The 26,999-nt window shown below is 44.2% G+C and overlaps 1 protein-coding gene across 1 annotated transcript in view; it reads right to left on the bottom strand.

Annotated features, from left to right (window-relative positions):
* Nucleotides 1-26,999, bottom strand: part of KCNK1 (potassium two pore domain channel subfamily K member 1) — a 65,787-nt gene that overhangs the window by 1,349 nt on the left and 37,439 nt on the right. Inside the window, exon 2 of the mRNA XM_081531818.1 lies at nt 3,334-3,729. Coding sequence (XP_081387944.1) covers nt 3,334-3,729 — 396 coding nt within the window. The remainder of the gene's footprint in view (nt 1-3,333; nt 3,730-26,999) is intronic.

Raw genomic sequence — 26,999 nt, 5'->3', positions numbered from 1 at the left:
CTCTTGGGCTTCTATCTAGAGAAAACTATAATTTGAAAAGTTGCACATGTACACCCGTGGTGGATTCATGTCAATGTATGGCAAAACCAATGCAATATTGTTCAGTAATTAACCTCCAATTAAGATAAATAAATCTATATTTCAAAAAAAAAAGAAAAGTTGCATGCACTCCAGTGTTCACAGTAGCACTCTTCACAATAGCCAACACATGGAAACAACCTAAATGTTCATCAGCAGATGAATGGATAAAGAAGATGTGGTACATATATACAATGGGATACTACTCAGCTATCAAAAAGAATGAAACTGTCATTTGCAGCAACACAGATGGACCTAGAGATTATCACACAAACTGAAGTAAATCAGAACAAGAAAGACAAATACCATATATCACTTAAACATGGAATCTCAAATAGGACACAAATGAATTTATCTACAAAACAAACAGACCCATATAGAGAACAGACTTGTTGCCAAGGGGGAGGGCTTGGGGGAGGGATGGATTGGGAGTTTGGGATTAGCAGATGCAAAGCAGTATATACAACAAGATGGATAAACGCCAAGGTGCTGCTGTACAGCACAGGGAACTATATTCAATATCCAGTGATAAACCACAGTAGAAATGATTGTGTGTGTGTGTGTATACACACATATATATATGTAGGTGGCGCTAGTGGTAAAGAACCCGCCTGCCAATGCAGGAGACATAAGTTTGATCCCTGGGCTGGGAACATACCCTGGAGGAGGGAAAGGCAACCCACTCTAGTCTTCTTGCCTGGGAAATCCCATGCACAGAGGAGCCAGCGGGCTACAATCGATAGGGTCACAAAGAATCTGACACGACTGAAGTGACTCAGCACACACACAAGCGTGCATGTATGTAAAAGATCACTTTGCTGTGTTTTTTTTTAGGCTTTCTACATAGGGGATGTACTGGGTGGAGCAAATAAATGTTCCAAAGGTATGTTAGTTTGTGGATAGGCTAGAATTCCACAGCTTTTGTTTGAAATCCCATGGATATTTTTGTCAGCACTGAAGAGTTTGACTAAATAATGAATAAAGAAAAGGAGATTTGCGAATTAGTTCGGCTAACAATGTCATTGCTATTTCTAAAATATGCTATATTATTATTAAAGCCTAAGAAAACTATCACTTTGCATCCATAAATGACTGCCTTGTTCCTATTTTGCTACCAATTCTGGCTTCCCCAGTTCATTTATTTTCTGAAAATCTTCCTCAAACATTTTACCACTGGGACATGAAACTGGGACTTCTGTTATTCTTAGAGTTTTCATTTTCACTTTTTTGTTCCTTTCTCTGATGAATTTTTTTTTTCTGAAGACTGATTTTAAACATGTTGGAACCAACTTAAAATTCCTGTTTTCCCAGACTTCCCTGGTGGTCCAGTGGTTAAGAATCCGCCTTCCAATGCGGATGGACCTAACCTGGGCCTTAAGATATAGAGGCCCTTTCACTCTGATTATGTCTCTTCTATGGAATGAGGAGTCTGCAAGGCCAGTGGGGCTTGCCTTCTGGGACCCCATGCCATCCCCCACCCAGATTATGTTCCATGTATTTAAAACTTGGAAATTCTCTGCACAATAACCCCAACCCCCCAGGGGTGATGGTACCTGCAAGGGTCTCTATCCTGGGTCCACCATCCCGAAAGGGCATTGCATCACTGGTGTGCACCCCTACATGCACCCAGGCCCAGGGGCAAGTCTTTGTGAGAGTGTGTTGATGGAACATGGCTGTATTACCGAGGCAGTGCGTCCACACACCCATGTAAGGATCTTGTAGGGCTGAGTGGAACGGAAGGTGGGAAGAGAAAATGCAGGATGGAGCCAGTTTTTCCTGCCCATCATCTTCTAGCCCAGGACACTGAGCATCCTCATGACCAGCCTGGTCTTCAGATCACTGTGAAGGTATATGTGGTGACACAGAATAAGAAAACGTGTTTTAGGTAAGTTTGCTGTGCTGTACATGCATGCTCAGTTGTGTCTGACTCTTTGAGACCCCATGGACTGCAGTCCACTAGGCTCCTCTGTCCATGGAAATCTCCAGGCAGAGTACTGGAGTGATCCCCTCCTCTAGGCTATCTTCCTGACCCAGGGATCAAATCCGCGTCTCTTACGTTTCCTACACTGGCAGGCAGATTCTTTACCACTAGCACCACCTGGGAAGCCCCAGATGATGGTATATAGTCACCTGGTAAAATAATATGTGGATATTAAAGATAAATATGGTAACTAGAGGAAATTCGAAATCACCCTGGTAACCATTCAGTAAATATTTGTTGAACTTGCACGGTAGCCAGGAGCTGTTAAAAGCACTGGGCACTTATAAGTGAAGGCTGTGTCCTGGGTGAGCATGGTTTAATGGAAATGCTGAAAATACACGTAGCTCAACTACACATTTTGTCATCATTAAGATTACAGGACGGGGCCAGGACAGAACATCTGACTGCCTGAGTATGTACTCTGGTCTCGGAGAAGACATGGCATGAGCTGAGTCTTGAAAAATACTTACGAAGGCAGAAATGGAAACTGTATGTACAGTATGATGTAATTTTATGCATTGTGAAAAGACAGGAAAGGGACACACAAAAATAAATATCTTCCTATGAATGGATTTCTAAGCTTTCCATGGTATTATATTGAATTTTTAAAAAAATTGTTTATAAGTTTTATGTCACTGGACATCTGAATTTTAATGCCTATTTTCCATGTATAAAATTCTTTTTTTTTTTTCATTTTCACCAAGAACTTCATTGAACAGTGTATTCACTGTTTTGTTCCTACGGCACATTAAAATTCTGAAAGCAGCAAACATATTCTAACTTCAAAAAAGAACCAGATGGACAAATGAGATAAGCAACTGCTTTATGACTTTCCTGGTTAATGAAAGAACAGGATGGAATGGTAACAGGCTATCCTAGCTCTGGTGTCCTTGAGCTTAAAATACCTAATAAAGTAGAGCAACTTTGTTAAAATTTAAAAAGTTCAGTAGCAACTTATTCTGTGTGGTGCATTCTTACGTGTGTGCTTAGGTGCATTCCTATACTCTCACTTAAAATGACTATTACATTACTAGTAAGAAACTGATTGGTACTTTTCTGTGCCTGGGAAAAATAACTCTCAATAATAATAAGACTTTTTCATACAGAATTTTGAAGGGAATCATGATGAAACAAAAGTTATGGGAAGGTGGCAAAATGGAATATTCATCCATGGAAAGCAGTCAGGGCTCTGACAAGTGACTCTCATCATTGAGTGGGCGAGGCGGAACCACAAACAGAGCCCTGGGACCGAGTCCGTGAACTCGGACACTCACACGTGATCCCGATCTTGTAGAGCTCCCTGAATTTTTGATTGTAGCCCTCCCCGGGAACATAATCTCCGAGGCCAATGGTGCTCAGGGAGATGAAACAAAAGTAAAAGGATTCCAGGAAGTTCCAGTCATCCTCCAGGACAGAGAACACCGCGGCCGGGATGAAGAAGAAGCAGGACACGGTGACCACGCCGAGGAGGACCGCGTGGACGATGGCCACTGCCTGCTTGGAGAAGCCCCAGCGGACGTGGAAGTAGAGGACTGGCCTGCGGGTGACGTGGATGGTGACACGCTGGACCACTGCTGTCAGGAACAGAAGGGTGAAAGGTATGCCGATGACTGAGTAGATGATACAGAAGGCCTTGCCCCCGTCGGACAGGGGCACGGTGTGGCCGTAACCTGCAAGGAGAAGAGGTAGAAAACACCTTCATAAATAACACACACCTGGAACTTCCCTGGCAGTCCAGTGGTTAAGACATCAAGCTTCCACTGCAGGGGGCAAGGGTTCGATCCCTCTGCCCCTCACACCCAAGAGAAAGCCAGATAAAATTCAGATTGGTGCTTCAAAGGCTCTATCCTGTTGGGACTTCCTTCGTAGTCCAGTGGTAAAGAATGCATGTTCCAATGCAGGGGACCAATCCCTGGACCAGTAACTAAGATCCTACATGCTGTGAGGCAACTAAACCTGTGTGCCACAACTAGAGAAGGCTGTGTACACAATGAACATCCAGCACAGCCAAAAACAACAAGCAAACATAAAGGCTCTATCCTGTCACTGCAGTACAATTCAACAACGGGTGCCATACATTTGATCTGGATCAAATCTTCCCAGCTCCTCCTGATGCATCAAGCCTTGTTTTGAGTTCACTGCCAGGCTGAAGTAGAAGCTCTGTGTGTGAAGGAGCTAACACCTCCCTGTCTTAGGCTATCAGGGAAAATTCATGACAGGGGTACCTACTTTGCCAGGAGGATGTTCCCCTCCCCAGCCTGCTCCCCTCCCACTACCTGACCTGCACCCCCAACCCCAGGAGCCTCATTAGGATCCAAAGCCAGTACTCACTTGCTTCCAAAACACTAGTACCAGGCAGATGAGGGGACAGTGGGAAGATAGGGAAGACTCAATGAGAATATAGACATGGAAAAAGAGAAAGATAGGACTTCCCTGGTGGTCCAGTTGTTAAGAATCCACCTGCCAATGCAGAGGACACAACTTTGATCCCTGGTCAAAGATGCCATATGCTGTGGAACAGCTAAACCCATGGGCCACAACTACTGAGGCCCCGTGCTCCAAGTACTAAAGCCTATGCACGCTACAGCCTGTGCTCCACAGCAAGAGAGGGCACCAGAATGAGAAGCCCTGCCCCACAACTAGAGAGTAGGCTCACTCACCAAGGCTAGAGAAAGCCTGTGCAGCAACGAAGACCCAGCACAGCCAGAAATAAACAAACAATACTTTCAAAAAAGAAAGAAAAAGGGAAAGATAAATGAACATCAAAGGATGCTGTGTCACAGGGCTGAGCACTTCTTTCCAAATATTTTGTTCAATTATCTGGTTAAATGGCACATTCAGAAACTGTACTATGTTTCCCCCTTGTCATTTCCGTAGGTTCCAAGATGCCATAGATTCTCCCAAACCCACATATTAGGGCCAGTGGTCACAACATATTTCTCTTTTATTTTCTACTAGAACTGAGTCATTCCCAAATCAAGCCAGTCAAGAGATGCTTCATCTGATAAATGCTAGCAAGAGAGAAGCCAGTGAACTGTTTTTAAAAGCTCACAAGCCCTTCATCCTGAAAGGACTAACATGTCTGAATAAGTCAGTTCAGGAAAAAGCCAACTAAATGCATTTTCATTTTTGTGAAATTGGCTTCTGGGAAAAAACAAAACAAAACAAAACCCCACTCATGGGGTTATAACTGAAAAGGGGTTTTCAAATCTGATTTCTAAAATATATCCTGCTTAGAAAGAACTCAGAAAAACCTCCAGCTTCAGACCTCCTGGTTGTCTGCTTTCTACTGATTTCTAGGTGAGGCCCTGGTCTATGTGGCCTCTAAGAGATTGCTCTGGTTATTCCCATGCACTACCTCGGCACAATAGTCAGGGTGGTTAATCCTAGAAGGTTATGGATGAATAGGGAGTCTGAGGAATCTAATGAAATTGCATCAGTTTGATCATCTCCACCTCAGATATGCAGATGACATCACCCTTATGACAGAAAGAGAAGAGGAACTAAACAGCCTCTTGATGAAAGTGAAAGAGACGAGTAAAAAAGCTGGCTTGAAACACAACACTCAAAAAACTACAATCATGGCATCCGGTCCCATCACTTCATGGCAAATAGACAGGGAAACAATGGAAACAGTGACAGACTTTTATTTTCTTGGGCTCCAAAATCACTGCAGATGGTGACTGCAACCATGACATTAAAAGACACTTGCTCCTTGGAAGAAAAGCTATGACAAACCTAGACAGCATTTTAAAAAGCAGAGACATTACTTTGTCGATGAAGGGCATCTAGTCAAGGCTATGGTTTTTCCAGTAGTCATGTATGGATGTGAGAGTTGGACTATGAAGAAAGCTGAGTGCCAAAGAACTGATGCTTTTGAACTGTGGTGTTGGTGAAGACTCTTGAGAATCCCTTGGACTGCAAGGAGATCCAACCAGTCCATCCTAAAGGAAATCAGTCCTGAATATTCATTGGAAGGACTGATGCTGAAGCTGAAGCTCCAATACTTTGGCCACCTGATGCAAAGAACTGATTCATTGGAAAAGACTCTGATACTGGGAAAGATTGAAGGTAGGAGGAGAAGGGGACATCAGAGGAGATGGTTAGATGGTGTGCTGCAGTCCCTGGGATCGCAAAGAGTCGGACACGACTGAGTGACTGAACTGAACTAAACATCTCCACACATGTGCATTTTTCTGGAAAGAGATGCCAAAGCTCAGGCGCTCAGAAGGATTGAGAACCACTGTTCTGAGCATTAGTTCCTGAATCCATCTGGTCCTCGCACATGCAGCTGCTCCTGGGATGCTTCGGTGGATTCTAGGCATGGTTAAAGAGGGAGATGAGCTAGTTAGGGTTTCCATAGAGTAGTACGGAGGATGGAGAAAGCTTGCTGAATAATATTCATGCAAAGGAAAGAAGCAAGAGAAATGTGAAAGCTTTACTTTTGAGGAAAAAATTTAGAGGAATTAAGAGTTTGTGAGTAAAGCATTTCACATCACAGAAGATTGGGGCCGATCAGAGTCAGGCTAGGCATTAATGAGGAAGGATATTTTAATGGTCAGAGATCTGGAAATAGAATATGATAATGAAACTGTAGTTAACATAACAAAGGCAACTAGAAAGTGACTCACAAATTTGGTAGTGAGCCTCTGACTAAAAGTACCAGGAGACAACAGGAATCAAGCACAGACTTTACAGGATGGATTACTTTGGTAGGATTTTTGCAGAGAAAACATAAGATTGGCTAAATCTGTTAGACTAGCAAAAAGTCTTGAAGCCCATGATTTTATTACTGTTTGGTAGCACTGTTATGAATTATCTCCACCAAAAGTGTAACATTCCCATATCACACAGCCCACCTCTTCTGTATACCATTTGTTTCAATAAACTACATGATTTCAGTAATAGTAGGGGAAAAAAATAATTTTCAGCTTTAAAATACTTTAGGCTATCATTTTTATTCCTAAATGACAACAGAATTAGAATCTTATTTATCAGACTCTTACTAAATTTACTAAAATGTCATCTCCAAGCAATAGAGATCATCATTCCAAGACTTTAGGATGGCTCTCTTTGGTAATGCCTTTTCTTGGTCAGTAGTATGTTCCCACTAAGAGATTAAAAATCACTGAAGTGTAGATGCTTCTTGAAAGCCAGTTTCTCCTTCTGTTTGCATAAATGATTTTTGTTGGGACCTCCCTGGTGGTCCAGTGGCTAAAACTCCACACTTGAGAGTGTGGAGGGCCCAGGTTCAACCCCTGGTCAGGGAACTAGATCCCACATGCCGCAACTAAAGATCCCTCATGCTGCAACTAAGACCCAGCACGTCCAAATGTATAGATGAATATTTTAAAATAAAGAATATATAAATAACTTTTGTTAATGGACAGTACAACGTAAAATTTACATCTCATCTGCAGTCTCTATACTTGCAACACTCTACTGAGCACACAGCAATTTTTTTGTGATAGACAGTTGAATGCACCAGATGGGAACTTTCAGTCCCAGTGAACTGTAATGAAGTGGTGAATAATTTACTCAAGTTAGGTCATTTGACTCCCCAGATAAATCATAAAGCAATGCTCATATTTTAAAATCTTGGAACCATATTAAAATTTTTTACAAACTAGGAAGTAATTAGCAAAATGTCAATACCTTATATATTTGGTGTTCCTTAAATTTTTCATATAATTTTGGGGCCCAAAAGATTGAGCATGGCTAAGTCTACTTAAAAAAAGAACTTTAAAAACAGGGTCCCCCCTTATGGGAAAATATTCTAAGACAGAGTGGATATACATATATGCATAATTGATTCACTTCGCTATATAGCAGAAACTAACATAATATAATAAATCAACTATACTCCAATGAAGTTTTTTAAAATTAGAAAAAAAAAAAAAAACAACCCGGGGTTCTGGGATGAAATTCCGATGCCTGGGTTTCCTGTTATGATTCTATACCTGTAGGGGAGGGTAGGAGGTAGGGGGTCAAACTGATGACAGTTTCCCAAGAAATTTGGCTTCCCAATCTGTCACTTTAACTAGAACAGCCCTGACATGAGGCTAGCTAACATCCAATCTGGGGCCCCACTGTGCTGGACAGAGGGCCTTCTGGTTTTTCTCATATTTATATCCTCCTGAATCAGGGCCCTCTGTGGGCTCCTATTTTGTTCACTAGAGCAAGTCACAAATGTGCAATTTCTTCACGTGTATCTGATGCTTTTGAGAGAAGTAATGCTCACCATTACCTCTTGTGGTGACCCTGCCCATATAAAAAATAGTCTTAGGACTTCCCTCTCGATCCAGTGGTTAGGACTCCAAGTTCTCACTGCCAAGGGCCGGGGTTCAATTCCCACAAGCCATGCGGCATGGCCAAAACAAAAAAATGCTGTCATTTTAGTCACATTATTCACTGTAATATGGTACAACATATTCATTTCCCATAAGTTAGCTTGACACATGCTTTAGAAAAAAGAAAACTACACATGAAGAATCTCCACCTCTGAAGTCAACCCCAGTAGAGAGGCTGAAATAGGTCTCAATGTTTCCTATAAAGACTTCCATTTGCAATCCTGGACTTCAGCTTATTCACATCTCTTTCCCACTAGACTGTGAGCTGCCTGAGCTCACTGGGTTTTTTCCCAGTGATTCTGTGGACCTGAACATGAGATAACGAGACTCTGGAAGGAGGGGGACAGACAAAGGACTGTGTGACCCACATAAAGATGGCAGGGGAGCGTAGAGCCGGGGGTGACTCCAGAGTCAGGAGGCAAGTCAGCACATAAGCCATCAAGGCCTGGAGAATGTGAGTACAAGCCACACGAGCCCCAGATTCTTGAATTCAACTTAGAAGCCACATGGGTGAATCATTATGATAAACGGTCATCAATGAAGAAGAGGACAGGAAAACACGAAATCATAACCAACAAGTGGTGACCTTGGAAAGTACTGTTTTTGTGGCACTAATATCAGTGATACAAACACAGAATAAGGTCCAATAGAACTCCTATATTCCTGCTTAATTGCTAAAACTTTTTTTTTTTTTTTTTGCTTCCCGGCCTGTGGGATCTTAGTTCCCCAACCAGGATCAGACCCACATCCACTGTATCAGAAGGTGGATTCTTAACCCCTGGACCGCCAGGAAGTCCCTTAACTGTTAGATGTGGGTTAGAATGCCATCTGGCATTCTGTCTGCAAATACACAATTGCAGAGGCACCAGTCAAATGAGACAGGCTGTCCACTGGCCCGGAGGATGAGTTCCGTTCCTAAGAGACTAATATAAATGTCAGCTGAACATTTCAATCAAAATTGTACATTGTAAAAAATACACTGGGAAATTTTAAAGAATACCAATGAAGCCAAGGTCTTTTCAACCACCCACCGTCTCTTCAACTCTAGGTCTCCAGAGGATTATTGTTATGAGTTTGTAGCTAACAGTTCCCAAAATTTTTCTAAGCAGTTAGCTTCATAGACATAGACTTCCAGAAAAACAGCCTGAGTTGGTTTCTGTCATAAACAGTATATTGCATGTATGGTTGTGCTACTGTCTTCTTTCTGATGACTGTGCTTCAACATGCAGTTTTTCACTGTTTACTACCCACTTATTGACCATTTGTTCTGAACTGTCCAATCAAAACTGTTTAATTTTCCAATTTAAATTTTTTATTGAGCCATCTGGCCAATTTAGGGATTCCTATTATGAACGCTTTCTTTTCTAAGCATTAACAACTTTCAGTCAATCCTAAAGGAAATCAACTCTGAATATTCACTGGATGCTTGAAGCTTGTACTTTGGCCACCTGGTGTGGCCTCCTGATGTGAGGAGCTGACTCACTGGAAAAGTCCCTGATGCTGGGAAAAACTGAGGGTAGGAGGAGAAAGCGGTAACAGAGGATGAGATGGTTGGATGGCATCACTAATTCAACGGACTTGAGTTTGAGCAAACACTAGGAGATAGTGAAGGACAGGGAAGCCAGGTGTGCTGCAGTCCATGGGGTTGCAAAGAGTCGGACACGACTGAAACTAACACAACACAGTAAATCAACTACGTGTTGATGAAATTTTAAAACATATAAAAAATAAAAGCATGTGCTTATTCATGTAATATGAATTCTATCTAAGTGATCCCAACTGTTTCATTTCATTTCTTTTCCCTCGCACCGCTTATTTTAATTTTTAAATTTCTTGAATGGTCTTTTTAGCTCTAAAGTTCACATTACAATGATCTTTTTCATTTTCCCTTTTTCGTATTTTCAGATTTGTTCCTCAATCTGTTTTTAAGACACAGATCCTTATAATGTCTTCTCCCACATGCCTCTGCACATCCTCACCAGCCAAGATCACCTTATGAAGCCCTGCTTCATGAAAATGAATTTTTCAGAGGAATAAATACGCTGCAGACACTTTTGCAAACTGTTCCTCCTCCTTTCCATTATTCTCGCTGAGTTGGTGGATACCTGGCTGTAGCCTAGCTTCTGCTCCACCTGGTACTCAGCTTGAGCCTTACTTGGTCAAGATGCTAGCAGGTCTGCTCGCACTGGCCAGCCATCATTCAGTAAACTTGCAGGAAAATGTTAAATACATGCTATAGTAGTGCTGCCCGGGAAACAGTGGCCAAGGGCAATTTTTTCACTAACCATCATAGTTCTACCTGTTTCCTGTGAAAAAGAATCAGGTCATAATCTCTCTGTATCTTTCCTAACACCAGCTTGCTCAAGTGGCCATCCACTGAACACTGTCACTTCATGCCCTTGTTAGGTTACCAGAGGCAGAAGAAGGTAGCATATGGCCCATTATCCGATATGAGATCATCACCAGACTAGTCTGGGTTTTCAGTGCAGCTTTCCTAGAATTCCAAGCAGCCCCCTGTACTGTGGGTTCCGATAGGAGGGAGCAGACAAGGCAGGGGAAACAGGCTTAGGACTGGCTAGTCGACATACTTTCGGGGGCTCTGGTGCACAGGAGCTGGCCCCAGTTGTCTGGTGTCCAGCTCTTAAGTAATCCCCTGGCACTAGGGCAGAGGGACAGGATCTCAGATCAACAGCCTGATAAAGGAGGTGTTGGGAGTGTGGGCTCTGGATTGGCTAGCTGGAATCTGAAAGCACACTGACAGGTGGGCCTTTTACCATCTAGGAACTGGCTAAGCCTGAGAGGGGCAGTTTCTGCAGGGTCAGCAAGCCCCCAAGATACCAGAGCAGCACAATAAAAGGACACTTTCTACAGATGGAGAACAAAACCAGAGCCTAGCTCTCGGAAAGCATGCCCTTTGGGCCGACTTACAAGCAGTACTAAGTTTGAGCTTATTCTAGCAACCAAACCAGGAAGAATCTAGCACAGTAGGCACAGGAATGAGGAGATGAGCTTGGGAATCTGTAGAAACAGTCAAGGAATACAGACAATTACAGAATCTTTAAAATATCCTCATTTTTGTTCCTTGTTAGCTCTCATCTCCCCTGCAGCCCTGGGAAGAGTGTTCCAAAGAGAAAATGAATGTAAAGCATTTGGGATGTTCTGATCCAGGCATTTGCTTTAAAAGCATCATCTCCTTTCATCTTTATATTAGATCTTTGAGATAAGCACGTAAGTTTCTATTTTACCTAGGGCTTCCCTGGTGGCTTAGATGGTAAAGAATCCACTTGCAATGCAGGATACCCAGGTCAGGAAGATTCCTAGGTCAGGAAGTTCTCCTGGAAAAGGGAATGGCTACCCACTCCAGTATGTTTGCCTGGAGAATTCCATGGACAGGAGGCCTAGAGGGTAATAGTCCATGGGGTCACAAAGAGTCAGACACGACTGAGTGACTAACGTTTTTTTAATAGAAAAAGAGACTCTGAGATTAAATTGTTTACCAAAGTCCTAACAGCAAGTGCAAAAGGGATGCAGGATTTGAACTGTGTTTACCAATCTGTTATTTATTTCAATTATTTACTTACTTATTTTTGGCTGCGCTGCGTCTTTGTTGCTGCGTGAGGGCCTTCTCTAGTTGCAGCATGCAGGGGCTCCTCTCTGGCTGTGTGCTCAGGCTTCTCATTGTGGAGGCTTCTTTTTTGAGGCGCACAGGCTCTAGGGGACTAGGCTTCTGTAGTTGTGGCACATGAGCTTAGTTGCCCCTTGGCATGTGGAATCTTCCTACACCAGGGAATGAACGTGTGTCCCTTTCATTGGAAGGTGGATTCTTAACCACTAGACCACAAGGGAAGTCCCTAGTCAGTCTTTTTTATTATTGTTAGTTTCCTCTCTCGCTCTTTTTGACCATGTCTTAGAAATTTGTGACAATGAGAAATAAGATGAAGAAAAACCAAAGAAAGCACCAGAATAACAGTTTAGTTCTTCCAAAAGTTCCAATATTTTAAAGGAGGCTTTCTGATCTATTCACCAAAGCATTGTTTTTTCCACCTGCCACTTCCTTCGAGTGTGCCTTCGGGTTTGACATAATTATCCTGCAGCCATCACTTCCCTGAGGTTTAAAATTCTTAAGACTGTAAAGGCTTCCCAGTCATGCGCCTTTAGAACAGGGTTTGAAAAATCTGTGCTGTAGGCATTTCCCCTGGGCATGGATGCTGTGCAGACATCCAGATTTCAATTTCTTTTCCCCTGGAAACAGTGGGTACCTTGCCCTGTGGAAGGCAGGCTCAAAAGGTGATGGAAAAAGTGCTGGATGACAAGGAGACAACACATCATTTACTTGGCTCTGAATTTCCAACCCCTAGCCCTGCAGGTAATCAGCACTGGTCTTATTTGATCCCAACCTTGACTCTAGACTGTGGCTCAGACAGTAAAGAATCTGCCTGCAATCGGGAGACCTGGGTTGGATGCCTGAGTTGGGAAGATCCCCTGGAGAAGGAAACGGCTACCTACTCCAGTCTTCTTGCCTGGAGAATTCCATGGGCAGAGGAGCCTGGCAGGCCCCAGTCCATGGGGTTGCAAAAAGTCGGACACAATTGAGTCACTTTCACTTTCACTTTGACTCCAGACTATCAGTGGTTCTAAGCTGTTGTATGGTGTAAAGGCACGGGAGCTGTGGGCACTTGCTGGACTAAACCACTCCTCCCATTGAAAAAAGTGTGAAAGTGTTAATTGCTAAGTCATGTCCAATTGCTTGCAACCCCATGGACTGTAGCTCACTAGACCCCTCTGCCCATGGAATTCTCCAGGCAAGAATACTGGTGTAGGTAACCATTCTCTTCCTCAGGGGATCCCCAGGGATCAAACCACGGTCTCCTGCATTGCAGGCAGATTCTTTATCATCTGAGCTACCAGTGAAGAACTAAAAAGTGTTAATCACTCAGTCGTATCTGACTAAGCAGTGACGTCCTAAGGTTTTCTGGAAGGAAAACACAGGTGTCCCCTTCCCCTTAATGGGAAAATCTCTGTACCTTTTAAAGGCAGAGGTTCCTGGAACAAACTTATTTTTCTCTTCCATCAGACTTTAAAGACTTAGAGACTCTTGCACATTGAGAACACAGCGAGGAAGGTGAAAACAAAAAAGTCCTTTGCAGTATCACACATGTAAACTAAAGGCCATGGTTTTTCCAGTGGTCATGTATTGATGTGAGAGTTGGATCATAAAGAAAGCTGAGTGCCGAAGAATTGATGCTTTGGAACTGTGGTGTTGGAGAAGACTCTTGAGAGTCCCTAGGACGGCAAGGAGATCAAACCAGTCAACCCTAAAGGAGATCAGTTCTGAGTGTTCACTGGAAGGACTGATGTTGAAGCTGAAACTCCAATACTTTGGCCACCTGATGCAAAGAGCTGACTCATTTGAAAAGACCGTGATGTTGGGAAAGATTGAAGGCAGGAGGAGAAGGGGACGAAAGAGGATGAGATGGTTGGATGTCATCACAGACTCAATGGGCATGAGTTTGAGCAAGTTCTGGGAGTTAGTGATGGACAGGGAAGTCTGGCATGCTGCAGTCCATTGGGTCGCAGAGTCGGACTGACTAAAGGCAGGGCTTAGGGGAATGGGCCAAGGAATATGATGTCCCAAAGTTGAATCCTGGCTTTACTTAAAAAAAAAAAAAGAATATTGGAGTTTATTATTAATTTTATTTGTACCCTATCATTTGCACCTTATGCAGAATCCAATCATAAAAGAAACTGGAAAAATATACCATTTAATAGTTGGGCTTCCCAGGTGGCTCAGATCATAAAGAATCCACCTGCAATGCAGGAGAAGCAGGTTATTCCCTGGGTCAGGAAGATCCCCTGGAGAAGGAAATGGCAACCCACTTCAGTATTCTTGCCTGGGAAATCCCATGGACAGAGGAACCTGGCAGGCTAGTCCATGGGGTTGCAAGGAGTCGGACCATGTAATATTTGAGCCGGGTAAATTATATTATTTTAATATAGTTAAATTTCCTGAGACTTTCTTTGAGTCACAATAAAAATATCTTCTTTACACTGTGAAATTCTTGCTGGCTTTGCTTCTTACTAGTTGTGTGGCCCTGAAAAACTGTACGCCTTCATTTCCTCATTTGTCAGATATGAATAACACTTCCTACTTCCAGGAGGTGTTGTGAGGGTTACATCAAAGCACAGTTGCTGGTATATAAGAAGCAGAGAGAGTCAACTCTCCTATGAATGTTGAAGGAACTAGCTGAATTATCTTGTCAATGTGTACACTCTCCCAGACTGGCCACCAGGCATCCTAGTTAGAAGATGTGCATTCTCTCCTCTGTCTTCTGCACACGTTTTAATCTTCCCTCTATCCTTCAAGGTATATTCCACACTGGTGGTTAAAGCAGCTCCGGGTAACAAGCAAGGACCTAACGAGAGCACTCAGGGAGCAAACTGATACACAGGACTTTGTGGCCTCTCTGTGGTCGGGGAGAACACTGATTACCCCAACAGCAACAGAAAAATCCAAAGGGCCCCTCTCAATTTCTCACTCCCTTCATTGTAAAGAGACCCAATCAGGTGTCCATTCACCACAGTCGCATTGTTACGGGTAGATCCTACCGGATTTCCATGATTAAAATTATGTGATTCACAACAGCCAGGACATGGAAGCAACCTAAATGTCTATCAGCAGAGGGATGGATAAAGAAGGATGGTATATATATAATGGAATCCTATTCAGCCATTAAAAGGAATGAAATTGGGTCATTTGTAGAGTTGTGGATGGACCTAGAAACTGTCCTACAGAGTAAAGTAAGTCAGAAAAAGAAATATTGTATATTAATGTATATGTATGGAATCTAGAAAACAGTATTGTTGCTTAGTCACCAAGTCGTGTCCAACTCTTTGCAACCCCATGGGCTATAGCCCACCAGGCTCCTCTGTCCATGGAATTTTCCAGGCAAGAATACTGGAGTGGATTGCCATTTCCTTTTCCAGGTAATCTTCCTGACCCACGTCTCCAGCATCCCGGGCAGATTCTTTACCGTCTGAACCACCAGGGAAACCCAAAATATGGTATAGATGATCTTATTTGCAAAGCAAAAATACAGACACAGACACAGAAGACAAACGTATGGATACTAAGGGAGAAAGAGGGGGTGGGATGAATTGGGAGATTGGGATTGATATATATATACACTAAAGATACTATGCATAAAACAGATCACTAATGAGAACCTACTGTATAGCACAATGAACTCTTACTTCTCTGTAGTGACCTAAATGGGAAGGAAATCCAAAAAACAGGGGATCTATGTATAGCTGATTCATTTTGCTGTACAGTAGAAAGTGACATAACATTGTAAAGCATCTAATATATCCCAATAAAAATTACTTTAAAAAAAGTTAGGTGAGAACTGTAGGTCCCATAAAATTTCTCTACTAGGTGGTATATTACAATGAAAAGAGGCACAAAATTGTCACACAACCTGTTACAAGCTTAGGGAAGTTTAAGTTCTCTTTCCTGTAGGTACTGCAACAAGCAGTAAGGTTGCATGGTTGCATGGATGTAGATGCCACACTCTTTTAGAAGCCAGATATCAACCACCTTCTGGTCCAATTAGGTGACAGAAGCCTCAGGATCCTTGGTGAAGTAGCAGAGAATGGAACAGGGCAGAATCCTTGAGCGGGAAGACCTGAGTGAAGGACATCCACTGCTGGGTTCACAGAGATGTTTATACCTCTTCATGCAAGAGCAGAAAAACAGCTTGTCAATCTTCATAACTAGAATGAAAAACCACCCATCTTATCCCTGAAAATACATCTAGTCTCCCTTATGCTGATTCATGGACTCTAGTCATATTTAGGCCCTTGCTGCTACCTCTTCAGGAGAATGAATTCCAAGCTAGGGTCTTTCAGATGCTAACTTCCCCTGGAGTTGTTGTTGTTGTTCTTGGGTTGCTAAGTGGTGTCTGACTCTTTGTGACCCCATGGATTGAAGCATGACAGGTTCCTCTGTCCTTCACTATCTCCTAGAGTCTCCCCAAATTCATTCATGTCCATTGAGTTGGTGATGCCATCCAACCATCTCATCCTCTGTTGTCCCCTTCTCCTTCAATCTTTCCCAGCATCAGGGTCTTTTCCAATGAGTCGGCTCTTAGCATCAGGTGGCCAAAACACTGGCGCTTCAGCTTCAAAGTCAGTCCTTCCAATGAATACTCAGGGTTGATTTTCTCCAGGATAGACTGATTTGATCTCCTTGCAGTCCAAGACACTCTTTAAGAGTCTTCTCCAACACCACAATTCGAAAGCACCAATTCTTTGGTGCTCAGCCAAAGAATTCTTTATGGTCTGACTCTCATATCTGCACATGACTACCAGAAAAACCATAGCTTTGACTACACAGACCTTTGTTGGCAAAGTGATGTCTTCACTTTTTAATATGCTGTCTAGGTTTGTCAAAGTTTTCTTTCATTCCTAACCAGGGAACTTTATATGGTAACTCCCTGCCATTGGACTACAGATTAATTTATAGGAACACCATCACACCATGATGTGGGAATACAAAACATCTTTTTACTCCTCTTAGGGTCTGACAGCATGACTGACTTTTCCTTCTAGGAAATCTCGCTTCTCTCAGCTCTGGGTCATGGCCCAGTGGGTGTGGGATCTGCTTCAGGAACTCTTCCCCAGGGCGAGGCTAATCTTGCTGCTCTGGTTGCAGAGTAAAGCCACGTGTGATCACTAACACGTGCCTCGGTTACTGGAAGCCACAGAGATTGGAGCCACATCACCACAGCATTGCTTGGCCAAAATTTACTAACACACTATGCCTGAGAAAACTCAAAAGCAGGCGAGGGAGGCATGTGGGATGGAGGAGACAAGAATGGGAGAGTCAGTGTGCTGACAGCTGGCTTGTGGGCACATGGAGGATGCATTATGCAACTCTAATCTGTCAATAGTTGAAAATAACCTGGAACGACACACTTAAAAGTTAGGGCTTTGACATGTGGATGTGAGAACTATTTTCCAGCTACACAACATCAAGAAGGACATTCTAGATCTTTCTTTACTCTCTGAAATCCTGCTTTGGTACCGGACAGTGCAGGAAGTTAGCACATGAACCAGAAGATCAATTATGACACCAAGGTGTGGCACTCACAAACATTAAGATACAGTCAAATGTACTTTTTAAATTGTTAACAGATCTGTAACAATTTCTTGGGCTTCCCAGGTGGCGCAGGGGATGAAGGTTTGATCCCTGGGCCAGGAAGGTCCCCTGGAGAAGGAAATGGCAACCCAGCCCAGTATTCTTGCCTGGAGAATCCCATGGACAAAGGAGCCTGCAAAGCTCCATAGCTTTGCAATCAGTCAGACACCACTTAGCAACTAAACAATAATTCCTTAATATCCTCAGATAAAGGGGTTAACACCTCCAATTGTTCTTTGAGAGCACAGAATCCCAGGCTGTAAGCAACTCAGATGTGCAGGGGCTAAAAGGATGAGGAGGAGGGTTCAATTCTAGGGCTTCCTTAGGCAAGCTTCCAGGGGTCCTTGTATATCCGCTGTCTGCTCCTAGATGTGGGGACACAATTCTCAGGTCCATCTGCCAGGCTGGGGGTGGGGGTAGGTCACAGCCCAGGGAGCACCTCCTGGTCCCACCAACCTGTCACTGATGAGCAGTGTTCCAGAAAATGCTATTTCCTTGAGGCTGGAGGAAGTGCAGTCTGCTCCAACACACACACTGGGCCTGACTGCATCATCCTGTGAAACTACCAGGGTGCGGGGAGGAGGCGGAACAGATTCTTGGGGCACTGAGTGCCAGAAGGAAACAAGAGGAGTTGAAGCTGGAAACCAAAGGCACGGCAGCCCTCCCGACTCAGCACCGAGGGGAGTGGGACCTCTGAGGGCAGAGCAGGGGAGAGGTAAGGCGGAGGGCACTGGCAGTGGGGGGCACATAAAGGGTCAACCTCTCCCACCCACCACAGCAGCTTGGAGGCCCTCCCCCCAGGGAACCCTCAGATTTGCACCTGGCTATCCCTGGGGCGGCTGTGACGGCCTTTAAGGTGATTTTAGCTCTAAGTTTCAACTAATGTTTGCTGAGCTCCGACTGTGTTCCAGGCAGTGAGGTCTGACAACTCCATTTACATTCAGGTATGAATTCATTCAGCTCGAACCATCTCACTCAAAAGAAATCACTCAAAGCTCACCAATCACAGATGACATACCGTTTATAAAGATGACATCTTAATAAGGGGATTCAGGTGCCACATTCCCAAAGATCAGTTCTGCCTTGGATGAGCTCATCCAGACACAAGGCTGTAAGTTCCATCTTTATACCTATGGTTCTTCGACCTGGCTGCACATTAGGCTCACCTGGGGAACTCTTAAATACCTTAGTGACTGCATTTCAATTGGTCTGGGATGGAGTGCAGATGCTGGTATATGTTTTTTACTTTTGTAATGACTCCCAAGTTTACTTGTCCTTCCCTCTATTCCGGCCACTTCCCAGGTGGCGCTAGTGGTAAAGAACCCACCTGCTAATGCAGGAGACATAAGAGATGCGGGTTCAATCCCTGGGTTGGGAAGATCCCCTGGAGAAGGGCGTGGCAACTTACCCCAGTTATTCTTGCTTGGAGAATCCCATGGACAGAGGAGCCTGGCGGGCTACAGTCCATGTGGTCGCAAAGAGTCGGACACAACTGAAGCGACTTAGCCCATCTATTCTGAGCTTTTAAATTCATGCCTAATGTCCTATTCAAAGTCCCATCTTTAGAGATGTTATACAGGTATCTCAATTAATATATCCGAAAAGATGTCTCCATTATGTCATACTCAGAACCATCTCTGCCCCCATATCACCTCTCACTTTGAAAAACTCAGCCCACATTGATCCCTCCCCTAGTCTGCATGCATGCCAAGTTGCTCCAGTTGTGTCCAACTCTTTGTGACCCTATGAACTGTGGCCCACCAGGCTCCTCTGTCCACAGGATGGGATTCTCCAGGGAAAAATACTGGAGTGGGTTGTCATGCCCCCCTCTAGGGGATCTTCCCAACTCAGGGACCAAACCTGTGTCTCTTAATGTCTCTTGCATTTGCAGGTGGGTTCTTACCATTAGTGCCACCTGGGAGGCCCTCCCCTATTCTAGTCTTCCTTGTTTCAGTACTGACATCTGGTTCTTCAAACCAAACTGACATCCGGTTCTTCTGCCAAACACCATGGAGATCTTTTTTAAAACTTCTTTTTTTCCATGTCCCCAACCTCTCATCTATCAGCAAATCTGACTGGTTCTACTTCCAAACAGGTTCTACATCAGAGCACTCTTCATCATCCTCCCTGTGGCTGATCCACGCCAGTGGTTGTTCTCCTGGAGCCCTTTACCCACCTCCCACTCCTCCCCACATTTCCACTCCTCCAGCCCCTGATGTATGCCAAGGCTGTGAGACACTTGTGTTACTTTCCTATAGCTGCCTTCACAAGTTCCCACCAACTTGGTGGCTTAAAACAGCAGAAAAGTATTTTTTTTTAAGAGTTCTGGGAGCCGGAAGTCTGAAACCAAGATGCTGCCAGGGTTGTACAGCCTCCAAAGGCTCCAGGGAAGGCTCCCTCCTTGTTCTCCCAGATTCTGGCGGCTCTGGGCCTTCAGGAAGGTAGCTTCCCAGAGGTTTGTGGCCGCATTGCTCCAATGTCTGCCTACAGCTCCATCTGGCCTTCCCTTGGCATCATCTCCTCATCTCCTCTTCTATCTCATTATCAGGACACCTGTCATGGCAGTTAAGGCCCATCTGGGTGATCTCACCATGAGATGTGTAACTCAGTGATATCTGCAAGGACTCTTTCCAAATAAGGTAATAGGATCCAGGGTTAGGACATTGACATAGACTTGGGGACCACCATTCATCCCACTTTAGTACTACAAGGTTATCTTTTTTAAAGTATTGATTATTTACTTGGCTGTGCTGGGCCTTAGTTGTGGCACACAGGATCATTTTGTTTCTACACATGCACTCTAGTTCCCTGACTAGGGATCAAACCCGGGCTCCCTGCATTGGGAGTGCAGCGCCTTGGCCACTGGACCACAAGGGAAGTCCCAAGATTACCTTTCTATAATGAAAATCAAATCCCATTTTTCCTCAGATTAAAATCCTCCAATGACTTTTCAGTGCAAATATTGGAAATACAGCACAATCTTAAATTCACGGCCACGATATATAGGACTGCATGGGCTTCCCTGGTGGTTCAGATGGTAGAGTCCACCTGCAATGCAGGAGACCTGGGTTAGATCTTTGGGTTGTGAAGATCCCCTGGAGAAGGAAATGGCAACCCACTCCAATATTTTTGCCTGGAGAATTTCATGGACAGAGGAGCCTGGCAGGCTATACAGTCCATGGGGTCGCAAAGAGACATGACTGAGCGACTAACACTTTCACTTTCATAGGACTGTATGGGATGTGAACCCCTGATCAAACTTCCTACTATACCTCCCTAACATACTACCCTCTAGACACATCAGCCTTTGTCTCCTCTTCAAAAAGTCCAAAGTCTATTACAGGAGCAGCTCCTTTTCTTCACTCAGGTCTCAGACCAATACCACTGCCCCAAGAAAGGGCTCCAGGGCACCCTCTCTAACATGGTCCCATCCCCTCTCATCACTCTGACGCCACCACCCCATCTCAGTTTCCTGTCACACCAAATATCACCTTACTTAATTCAGTTCAGTTCAGTTCAGTCACTCAGTAATGTCTGACTCTTTGCAACCCCATGAACCGCAGCACGCCAGGCCTCCCTGTCCATCACTAACACCCTAAGTCCACCCAAACCATGTCCATCGAGTTGGTGATGCCATCCAGCCATCTCATCCTCCATCGTTCCCTTCTCCTCCTGCCCTCAATCTTTCCCAGGATCAGGGTCTTTTCCAATGAGTCAGCTCTTCACATCAGGTAGCCAAAGTATTGAAGTTTCAGCTTCAACATCAGTCCTTCCAATGAACACTCAGGACTGATCTCCTTTAGGATGGACTGGTTGGATCTCCTTGCAGTCCAGGGACTCTCAAGAGTCTTCTCCAACATCACAGTTCAAAAGCATCAATTCTTCACCACTCAGCTTTCTTTATAGTACAACTCTCACATCCATACATGACCACTGGAAAAACCATAGCCTTGACTAGACGGACCTTTGTTTGCAAAGTAATGTCTCTGCTTTTAAATATGCTATCTAGGTTGGTCATAACTTTCCTTCCAAGAAGTAAGCGTCTTTTAATTTCATTGCTGCAGTCACCATCTGCAGTGATTTTGGAGCCCAGAAAAATAAAGTCAGCCACTGTTTCCCCATCTATCTGCTATGAAGTGATGGGACCGGATGCCATGATCTTAAGTTTTCTGAATGTTGAGTTTTAAGCCAACTTTTTCACTCTCCTCTTTCACTTTCATCAAGAGGCTCTTTAGTTCTTCTTCACTTTCTGCCATAAGGGTGGTGTCATCTGCATATCTGACGTTATTGATATTTCTCCTGGCAATCTTGATTCCAGCTTGTGATTCCTTCAGCCCAGCGTTTCTCATGATATACTCTGCATATAAGTTAAATAAGCAGGGTGACAATATACAGTCTTGACGTGCCAACTATGCTACTGGAGATCAGTGGAGAAATAACTCCGGAAAGAATGAAGGGATGGAGCCAAAGCAAAAACAACACCCAGTTGCGAATGGGACTGGTGATAGAAGCAAGATTCGATGCTGTAAAGAGCAATATTGCATAGGAACCTGGAATGTTAGGTCCATGAATCAGGGCAAATTGGAAGTGGTCAAACAGGAGACGATAAGAGTGAACATCGACATTCTAGGAATCAATGAACTAAGACGGCCTGGAATGGGTGAATTTAACTCAGATGATCTTACTTTATAACATACTAACTAAGATGTCTTATCGACTGTTTCAAGCCTAAGTGCCTAGAAGAGCCACTTGATCAGTAGGGAGCACTGAATAACTGTTTGTGGACTATATGTAGGAATTCACAGGGTACCTGTTTAAAAAGCACCATGAATGCCCCTGAGATGGGCGTCAGTTTTATTGTCAAGATGTGTGAACTGCGAAAGCTCCTTTGGGATTGGGACAGCACATATGATTCTGTTGTCTTATTCTTTCCCTCCACAGTCTAAACAGTCTACACTGAGAGTGGCTGGGGAGAGCAGGTGAACTCAGATGATGATGTGAGCTATGTGTGTGTGTTAGTTGCTCAGCTGTGTCCGACTCTGTGATCCTATGGACTGTAGCCCACCAGGCTCCTCTGTCCATGGAATTCTCCAGGCAAGAATACTGGAGTGGATTGACATTGAGCTGTGATGTATATGAATTTGACCACATCACATCATGCAATGGGGAGAGGGGGGTGGAGGAGTAATGAGGCTTCCTGCCAAGCTGGTCCAAGACCCCATGAGCAGCCCGAACCCAGCTATGAAGTCCAGGTCTCCATGCCTCCTCCTCTGTAAAGGAGGAATTCTGTAAACAAGGAATGACAGGTATCACAGCCTGAGTACTCAGTAAGGAAAGAGAAGCACAGCTAGGGCAGAGGTGCAGTGCTTAAAGGGAACCCACTCTGAGAAAGTGTTTACTAACAGGAGTCCATCAGAAAACCTTATACTCTAGAATGCAATGTTAAACTATGAACTCAGGTTGACGTGAATTCCATCAACGTACAAGTCTTGATGAAGGTGAAAGGGGAGAGTGAAAAAGCTGGCTTAAAACTCAACATTCAAAAACTGAAGATCGTGGCATCCAGTCCCATCGCTTCATGGCAAATAGACAGGGAAACAATGGAAACAGTGAGAGACTTTATTTTCTTGGGCTCCAAAATCACTGCAGATGGTGACTGCCAACCATGACATTAAAAGACTCTTACTCCTTGGAAGAAAAGCTATGACCAACCTAGACAGCATATTAAAAAGCAGAGACATTACTTTGCCGACAAAGGTCCGTCTAGTCAAAGCTATGGTGTCCAGTAGTCATGTATGGATGAGAGAGTTGGACCATAAAGAATGCTGAGCGCCAAAGAATTGATGCTTTTGAACTGTGGTGTTGGAGAAGACTCTTGAGAGTCCCTTGGACTGCAAGGAGATCAAACCAGTCAATCCTAAAGGAAATCAATTTTGAATATTCATTGGAAGGACTGATGATGAAGCTGAAGCTCCAATACTTTGGCCACCTGATGGAAAGAGCCGACTAATTAAAAAAAACCCTAATGCTGGGAAAGATTGAAGGCAGGAGAAGGGGATGACAGAGGATGAGATGGTTGGATGGCATCATCGACTGGATGGACATGAGTTTGAGCAAGCCCTGGGAGATGGTGAAGCAGGGAAGCCTGGCTTGTTGCAGTCCATGTGCTCTCAAAGAGTCATATACGACTGAGCAACTGAACAACAACCATGATGAGGTAAAGTGAGTGCAGCACCCTGTCACCCTGGACTCCAACAAGATATTTTATCTCAACTGGTACCTACTCCTCACCCACCCATCCCCCACAAAGTCCTTCATTTCTATATATCCCACCCCAACATATTCCCCATCAAACCCAGTCCCTGGTTCCCAACCACCCAGGGGCGAATAGATTGGGACTACCTTTAAGCACTGGGGACTACATTTGCTGGGACTACCTCAGCAAATGTACGAATGAGCCAGAAAGCTCACCCCTCAAACCAGCTTGGAGACAGCTCCACTGTCTACCCACCAGCTACCTGAGAATAATCCCCAACTCATGGCCTCCCACCACCATGCAAGGGGCACCCAGAGACCCTGGCTTTGGGAGAATTGCCCCGGCTCCTTGCTTTTTCTGTCATCATTAGGTTGAGGATTTATCATCCCTGCTCTGTGCCCACAGCCCTCAGCAGCTCTCCTTCCACTCTGCCACCCCTCCTGCTGCCATTTCTCACTGCAAAAGGCGAAGGCTCAGACCCCACGGTGAACGCTTGCGGCCCATCAGTCCAGCCTCACTGCCTGCTCAGGGCTGATCAAAGAGAACCTGGAGACGCTCCCAGAACATCTCCTGCCCTTCATGCTTGCCAGATTTCACATGGCTGCTCCCTTTTGTCTTTCTGAACTGTCCCCATATGCCTTGTCTCTGCTGTGTGCCCGAAGCATTGCTGTGACAACCCCCAAGGTACACAGCCCCTTCCCCCTCGACTGTCCCTACCAGAGGCTGGCAGAGTCACCCAGTCATCCAGTCCTCATCACCCTGCAAGCCAGAAGTGACTTCACAGCATAGTTCTGGATAATCAGATCTACATGGAAATGTGCTAGAGGGAAGTTGGTTTGGGTGACCTTTGTTCCTGCTTTATCACCAACAGCGGGTAGCCATCCTGTGATGCTCAGGGCCTGGCCCGAGGGTGATGGGAGACAGCAGGAACAGCTTAGACCAGCGCCAGCTAGACCAACTGCTCACCGCCAGATGCTATGAGAAAAATCATCCCCCCCAACACATCAATTTAAGCCACTATAAATTGGGATTTTTATTTACTGCAGCTGAAAGCAATCTTAATTGATAGTCATTTGTATTATAATAATCAGTCTACATGTTTCTCCAAGATATGTTTGATTTCTTCTAATTCTGAAATCCTACCACAGGGCCTTGCATAAGGCAAGCTAATGAAGGCTTTAAAACCCCAGAGGTGTTGCTTATGGGGAAAGCAGTTAGAAGAGGCTGTTCCAGGCAGACACAAGACAGAACTGACATTATTCTCAACGTTTTCCCAGAAAATCACCTCTTTCAGAGCAATTTACAAGAGTACTTTCAGAGATTAAAAATATATATGCAGAGAACAGACTTGTGGTTGCCAAAAGGGAGGCGGGAAGTAGGGAAGGGATGAATTGGGACTTTAGGGTGAGCAGATGCAAACTATTATATATAAGATGGATAAACAACCAGGTCCTACTATACGGCACAGGTTATACTCAATATCCTGTGGTAAAAAATAATGGAAAAGAATAAGAATGTATATGTATGTATAACTGGATCACTTTGCTGCAACAAAAATTAACACAACATTGTAAATCAATTATACTTCAATAAAATAAATTTTAAAAATATGTATGTAAACTATTACCAAATTTCCATCATAGGGATATTAGTTCACTGGATAAGAAAACAACTTTTGGAGCCAATTCATTAACTCTAATTAATGATTTCTAAGTCTGTTTTGTCTTTCCATGGAGAAGAAATGAGAGCTAGAATGGGTCTACTAGGTCAGAAGCTAGGCGGGAATGCCACACAGTTCCTGAGAGTTCTTCCAACTGCTCCTTTATTCCTCACCTTTATCTGCTCACTGACAATAAACCAGGCTCAGAGTTCAGCCCACACTGACAATACTGCACAACAGCTAGTTCTTATAAGTGTTTCCTCACCTTTTCAAAACTATTCATGATGCAAAAAAAGTTCTATGTTATCAGAGGAGCATACTTCCAATGTTACCAAAAACTCTTCCAACCAGTATCATATGGCTTTCTCTCCCTATTGCTTTCCACACACCTGGGAGACTTGTTTTTCTGTTTGGACAAGAGAATTCTTATCTCAGATCTCTCTTTGGAAAGAGAGCTTAAATTTCCTTTTGCAAATCCTCCTTGAAAAAACGAGACTAGTGAAAAAATAGCAGGACTCATCACTTACTCCTCCCCAGCCAGAGCTCAATTTCTAATCAGTTTCTTTCCCATTCACAGTGAAACCCCAGGTCAACAGCTGCAAAGGGCAAGAATGAGGCAGAGGGAGAGTGGCACAGAGGATCTGGTCAGCGGAGTGTGACCTAGGGGAAGGAACCGGCATTCAGTACTTTTCAGGAAGGAGTTTTCAGGATAAAAGTTAGGAGTGATAAAACTAAACCCAACCCGCGACCTAGGGAGCACGAACAAACAGACCGGCTGGGACCTGCGATGTTTTGCTGCAGTGTTTGCATTTGGACAGATGTCTCCTGGGCTCCTCGAGAGAGAAAGAATACAAAGAAACTATAAGTGAATGAAAATAGCTGCCTACACCCTGCACAGTAAGGGCAAATTAGGGACAACAAGATACAAAAAGACCAAAAATCCAACTGCCACTTCTGAGAAGCCAGGAGCAAAAGGAAGGGGTTGGGAGCAAAAGTAGGGTATCTCTCATGCCCCCTGCACACACCACCACCTAAAGGTAGGCAAACAACCTGTCACCCCTCCAGCTCGAGCCCTGGACGCTGGACACTCCTGGACACCCCTACCCTCACCCCATGGAAGGAACAGCTTGCCCTCCTTTGGGGAGCGAGCAAACAAGAGAACATGCTATTTCTTCTCGCTACCCCCCCACCAGCTTCAGCAGGGGCCCCAGGAAAGCCTTGCCTGAATTTGTCTGGTCTCTGATCAATTTCTATTGATTAAGAAGGCCAAGACCCCTGGTCAGTAACAAAACCGCAAGGCTAAGTTCATGAGTTGACTGATTGCCTCTGTTCTTTTAAACACTGGACAGTCTAAAAAGCACTGATTCTCCCCCTAGATATTATCGGAAAAAGGATCAAGTATTCCACACAAACACACAGGGAATGTTTATAATCTGTCAGATTCTCCTACTTTAAATATTCTTGGCAGATAAATGAGA

Source organism: Giraffa tippelskirchi, chromosome 2, assembly GCF_054371585.1.
Source record: "Giraffa tippelskirchi isolate mGirTip1 chromosome 2, T2T-mGirTip1v1.2.pri, whole genome shotgun sequence".
Taxonomy (NCBI): Eukaryota; Metazoa; Chordata; class Mammalia; order Artiodactyla; family Giraffidae; genus Giraffa; species Giraffa tippelskirchi.
The sequence above is the reverse complement of the archived record's forward strand: the minus strand, read 5'-3'. Positions and strand labels throughout refer to the sequence as shown.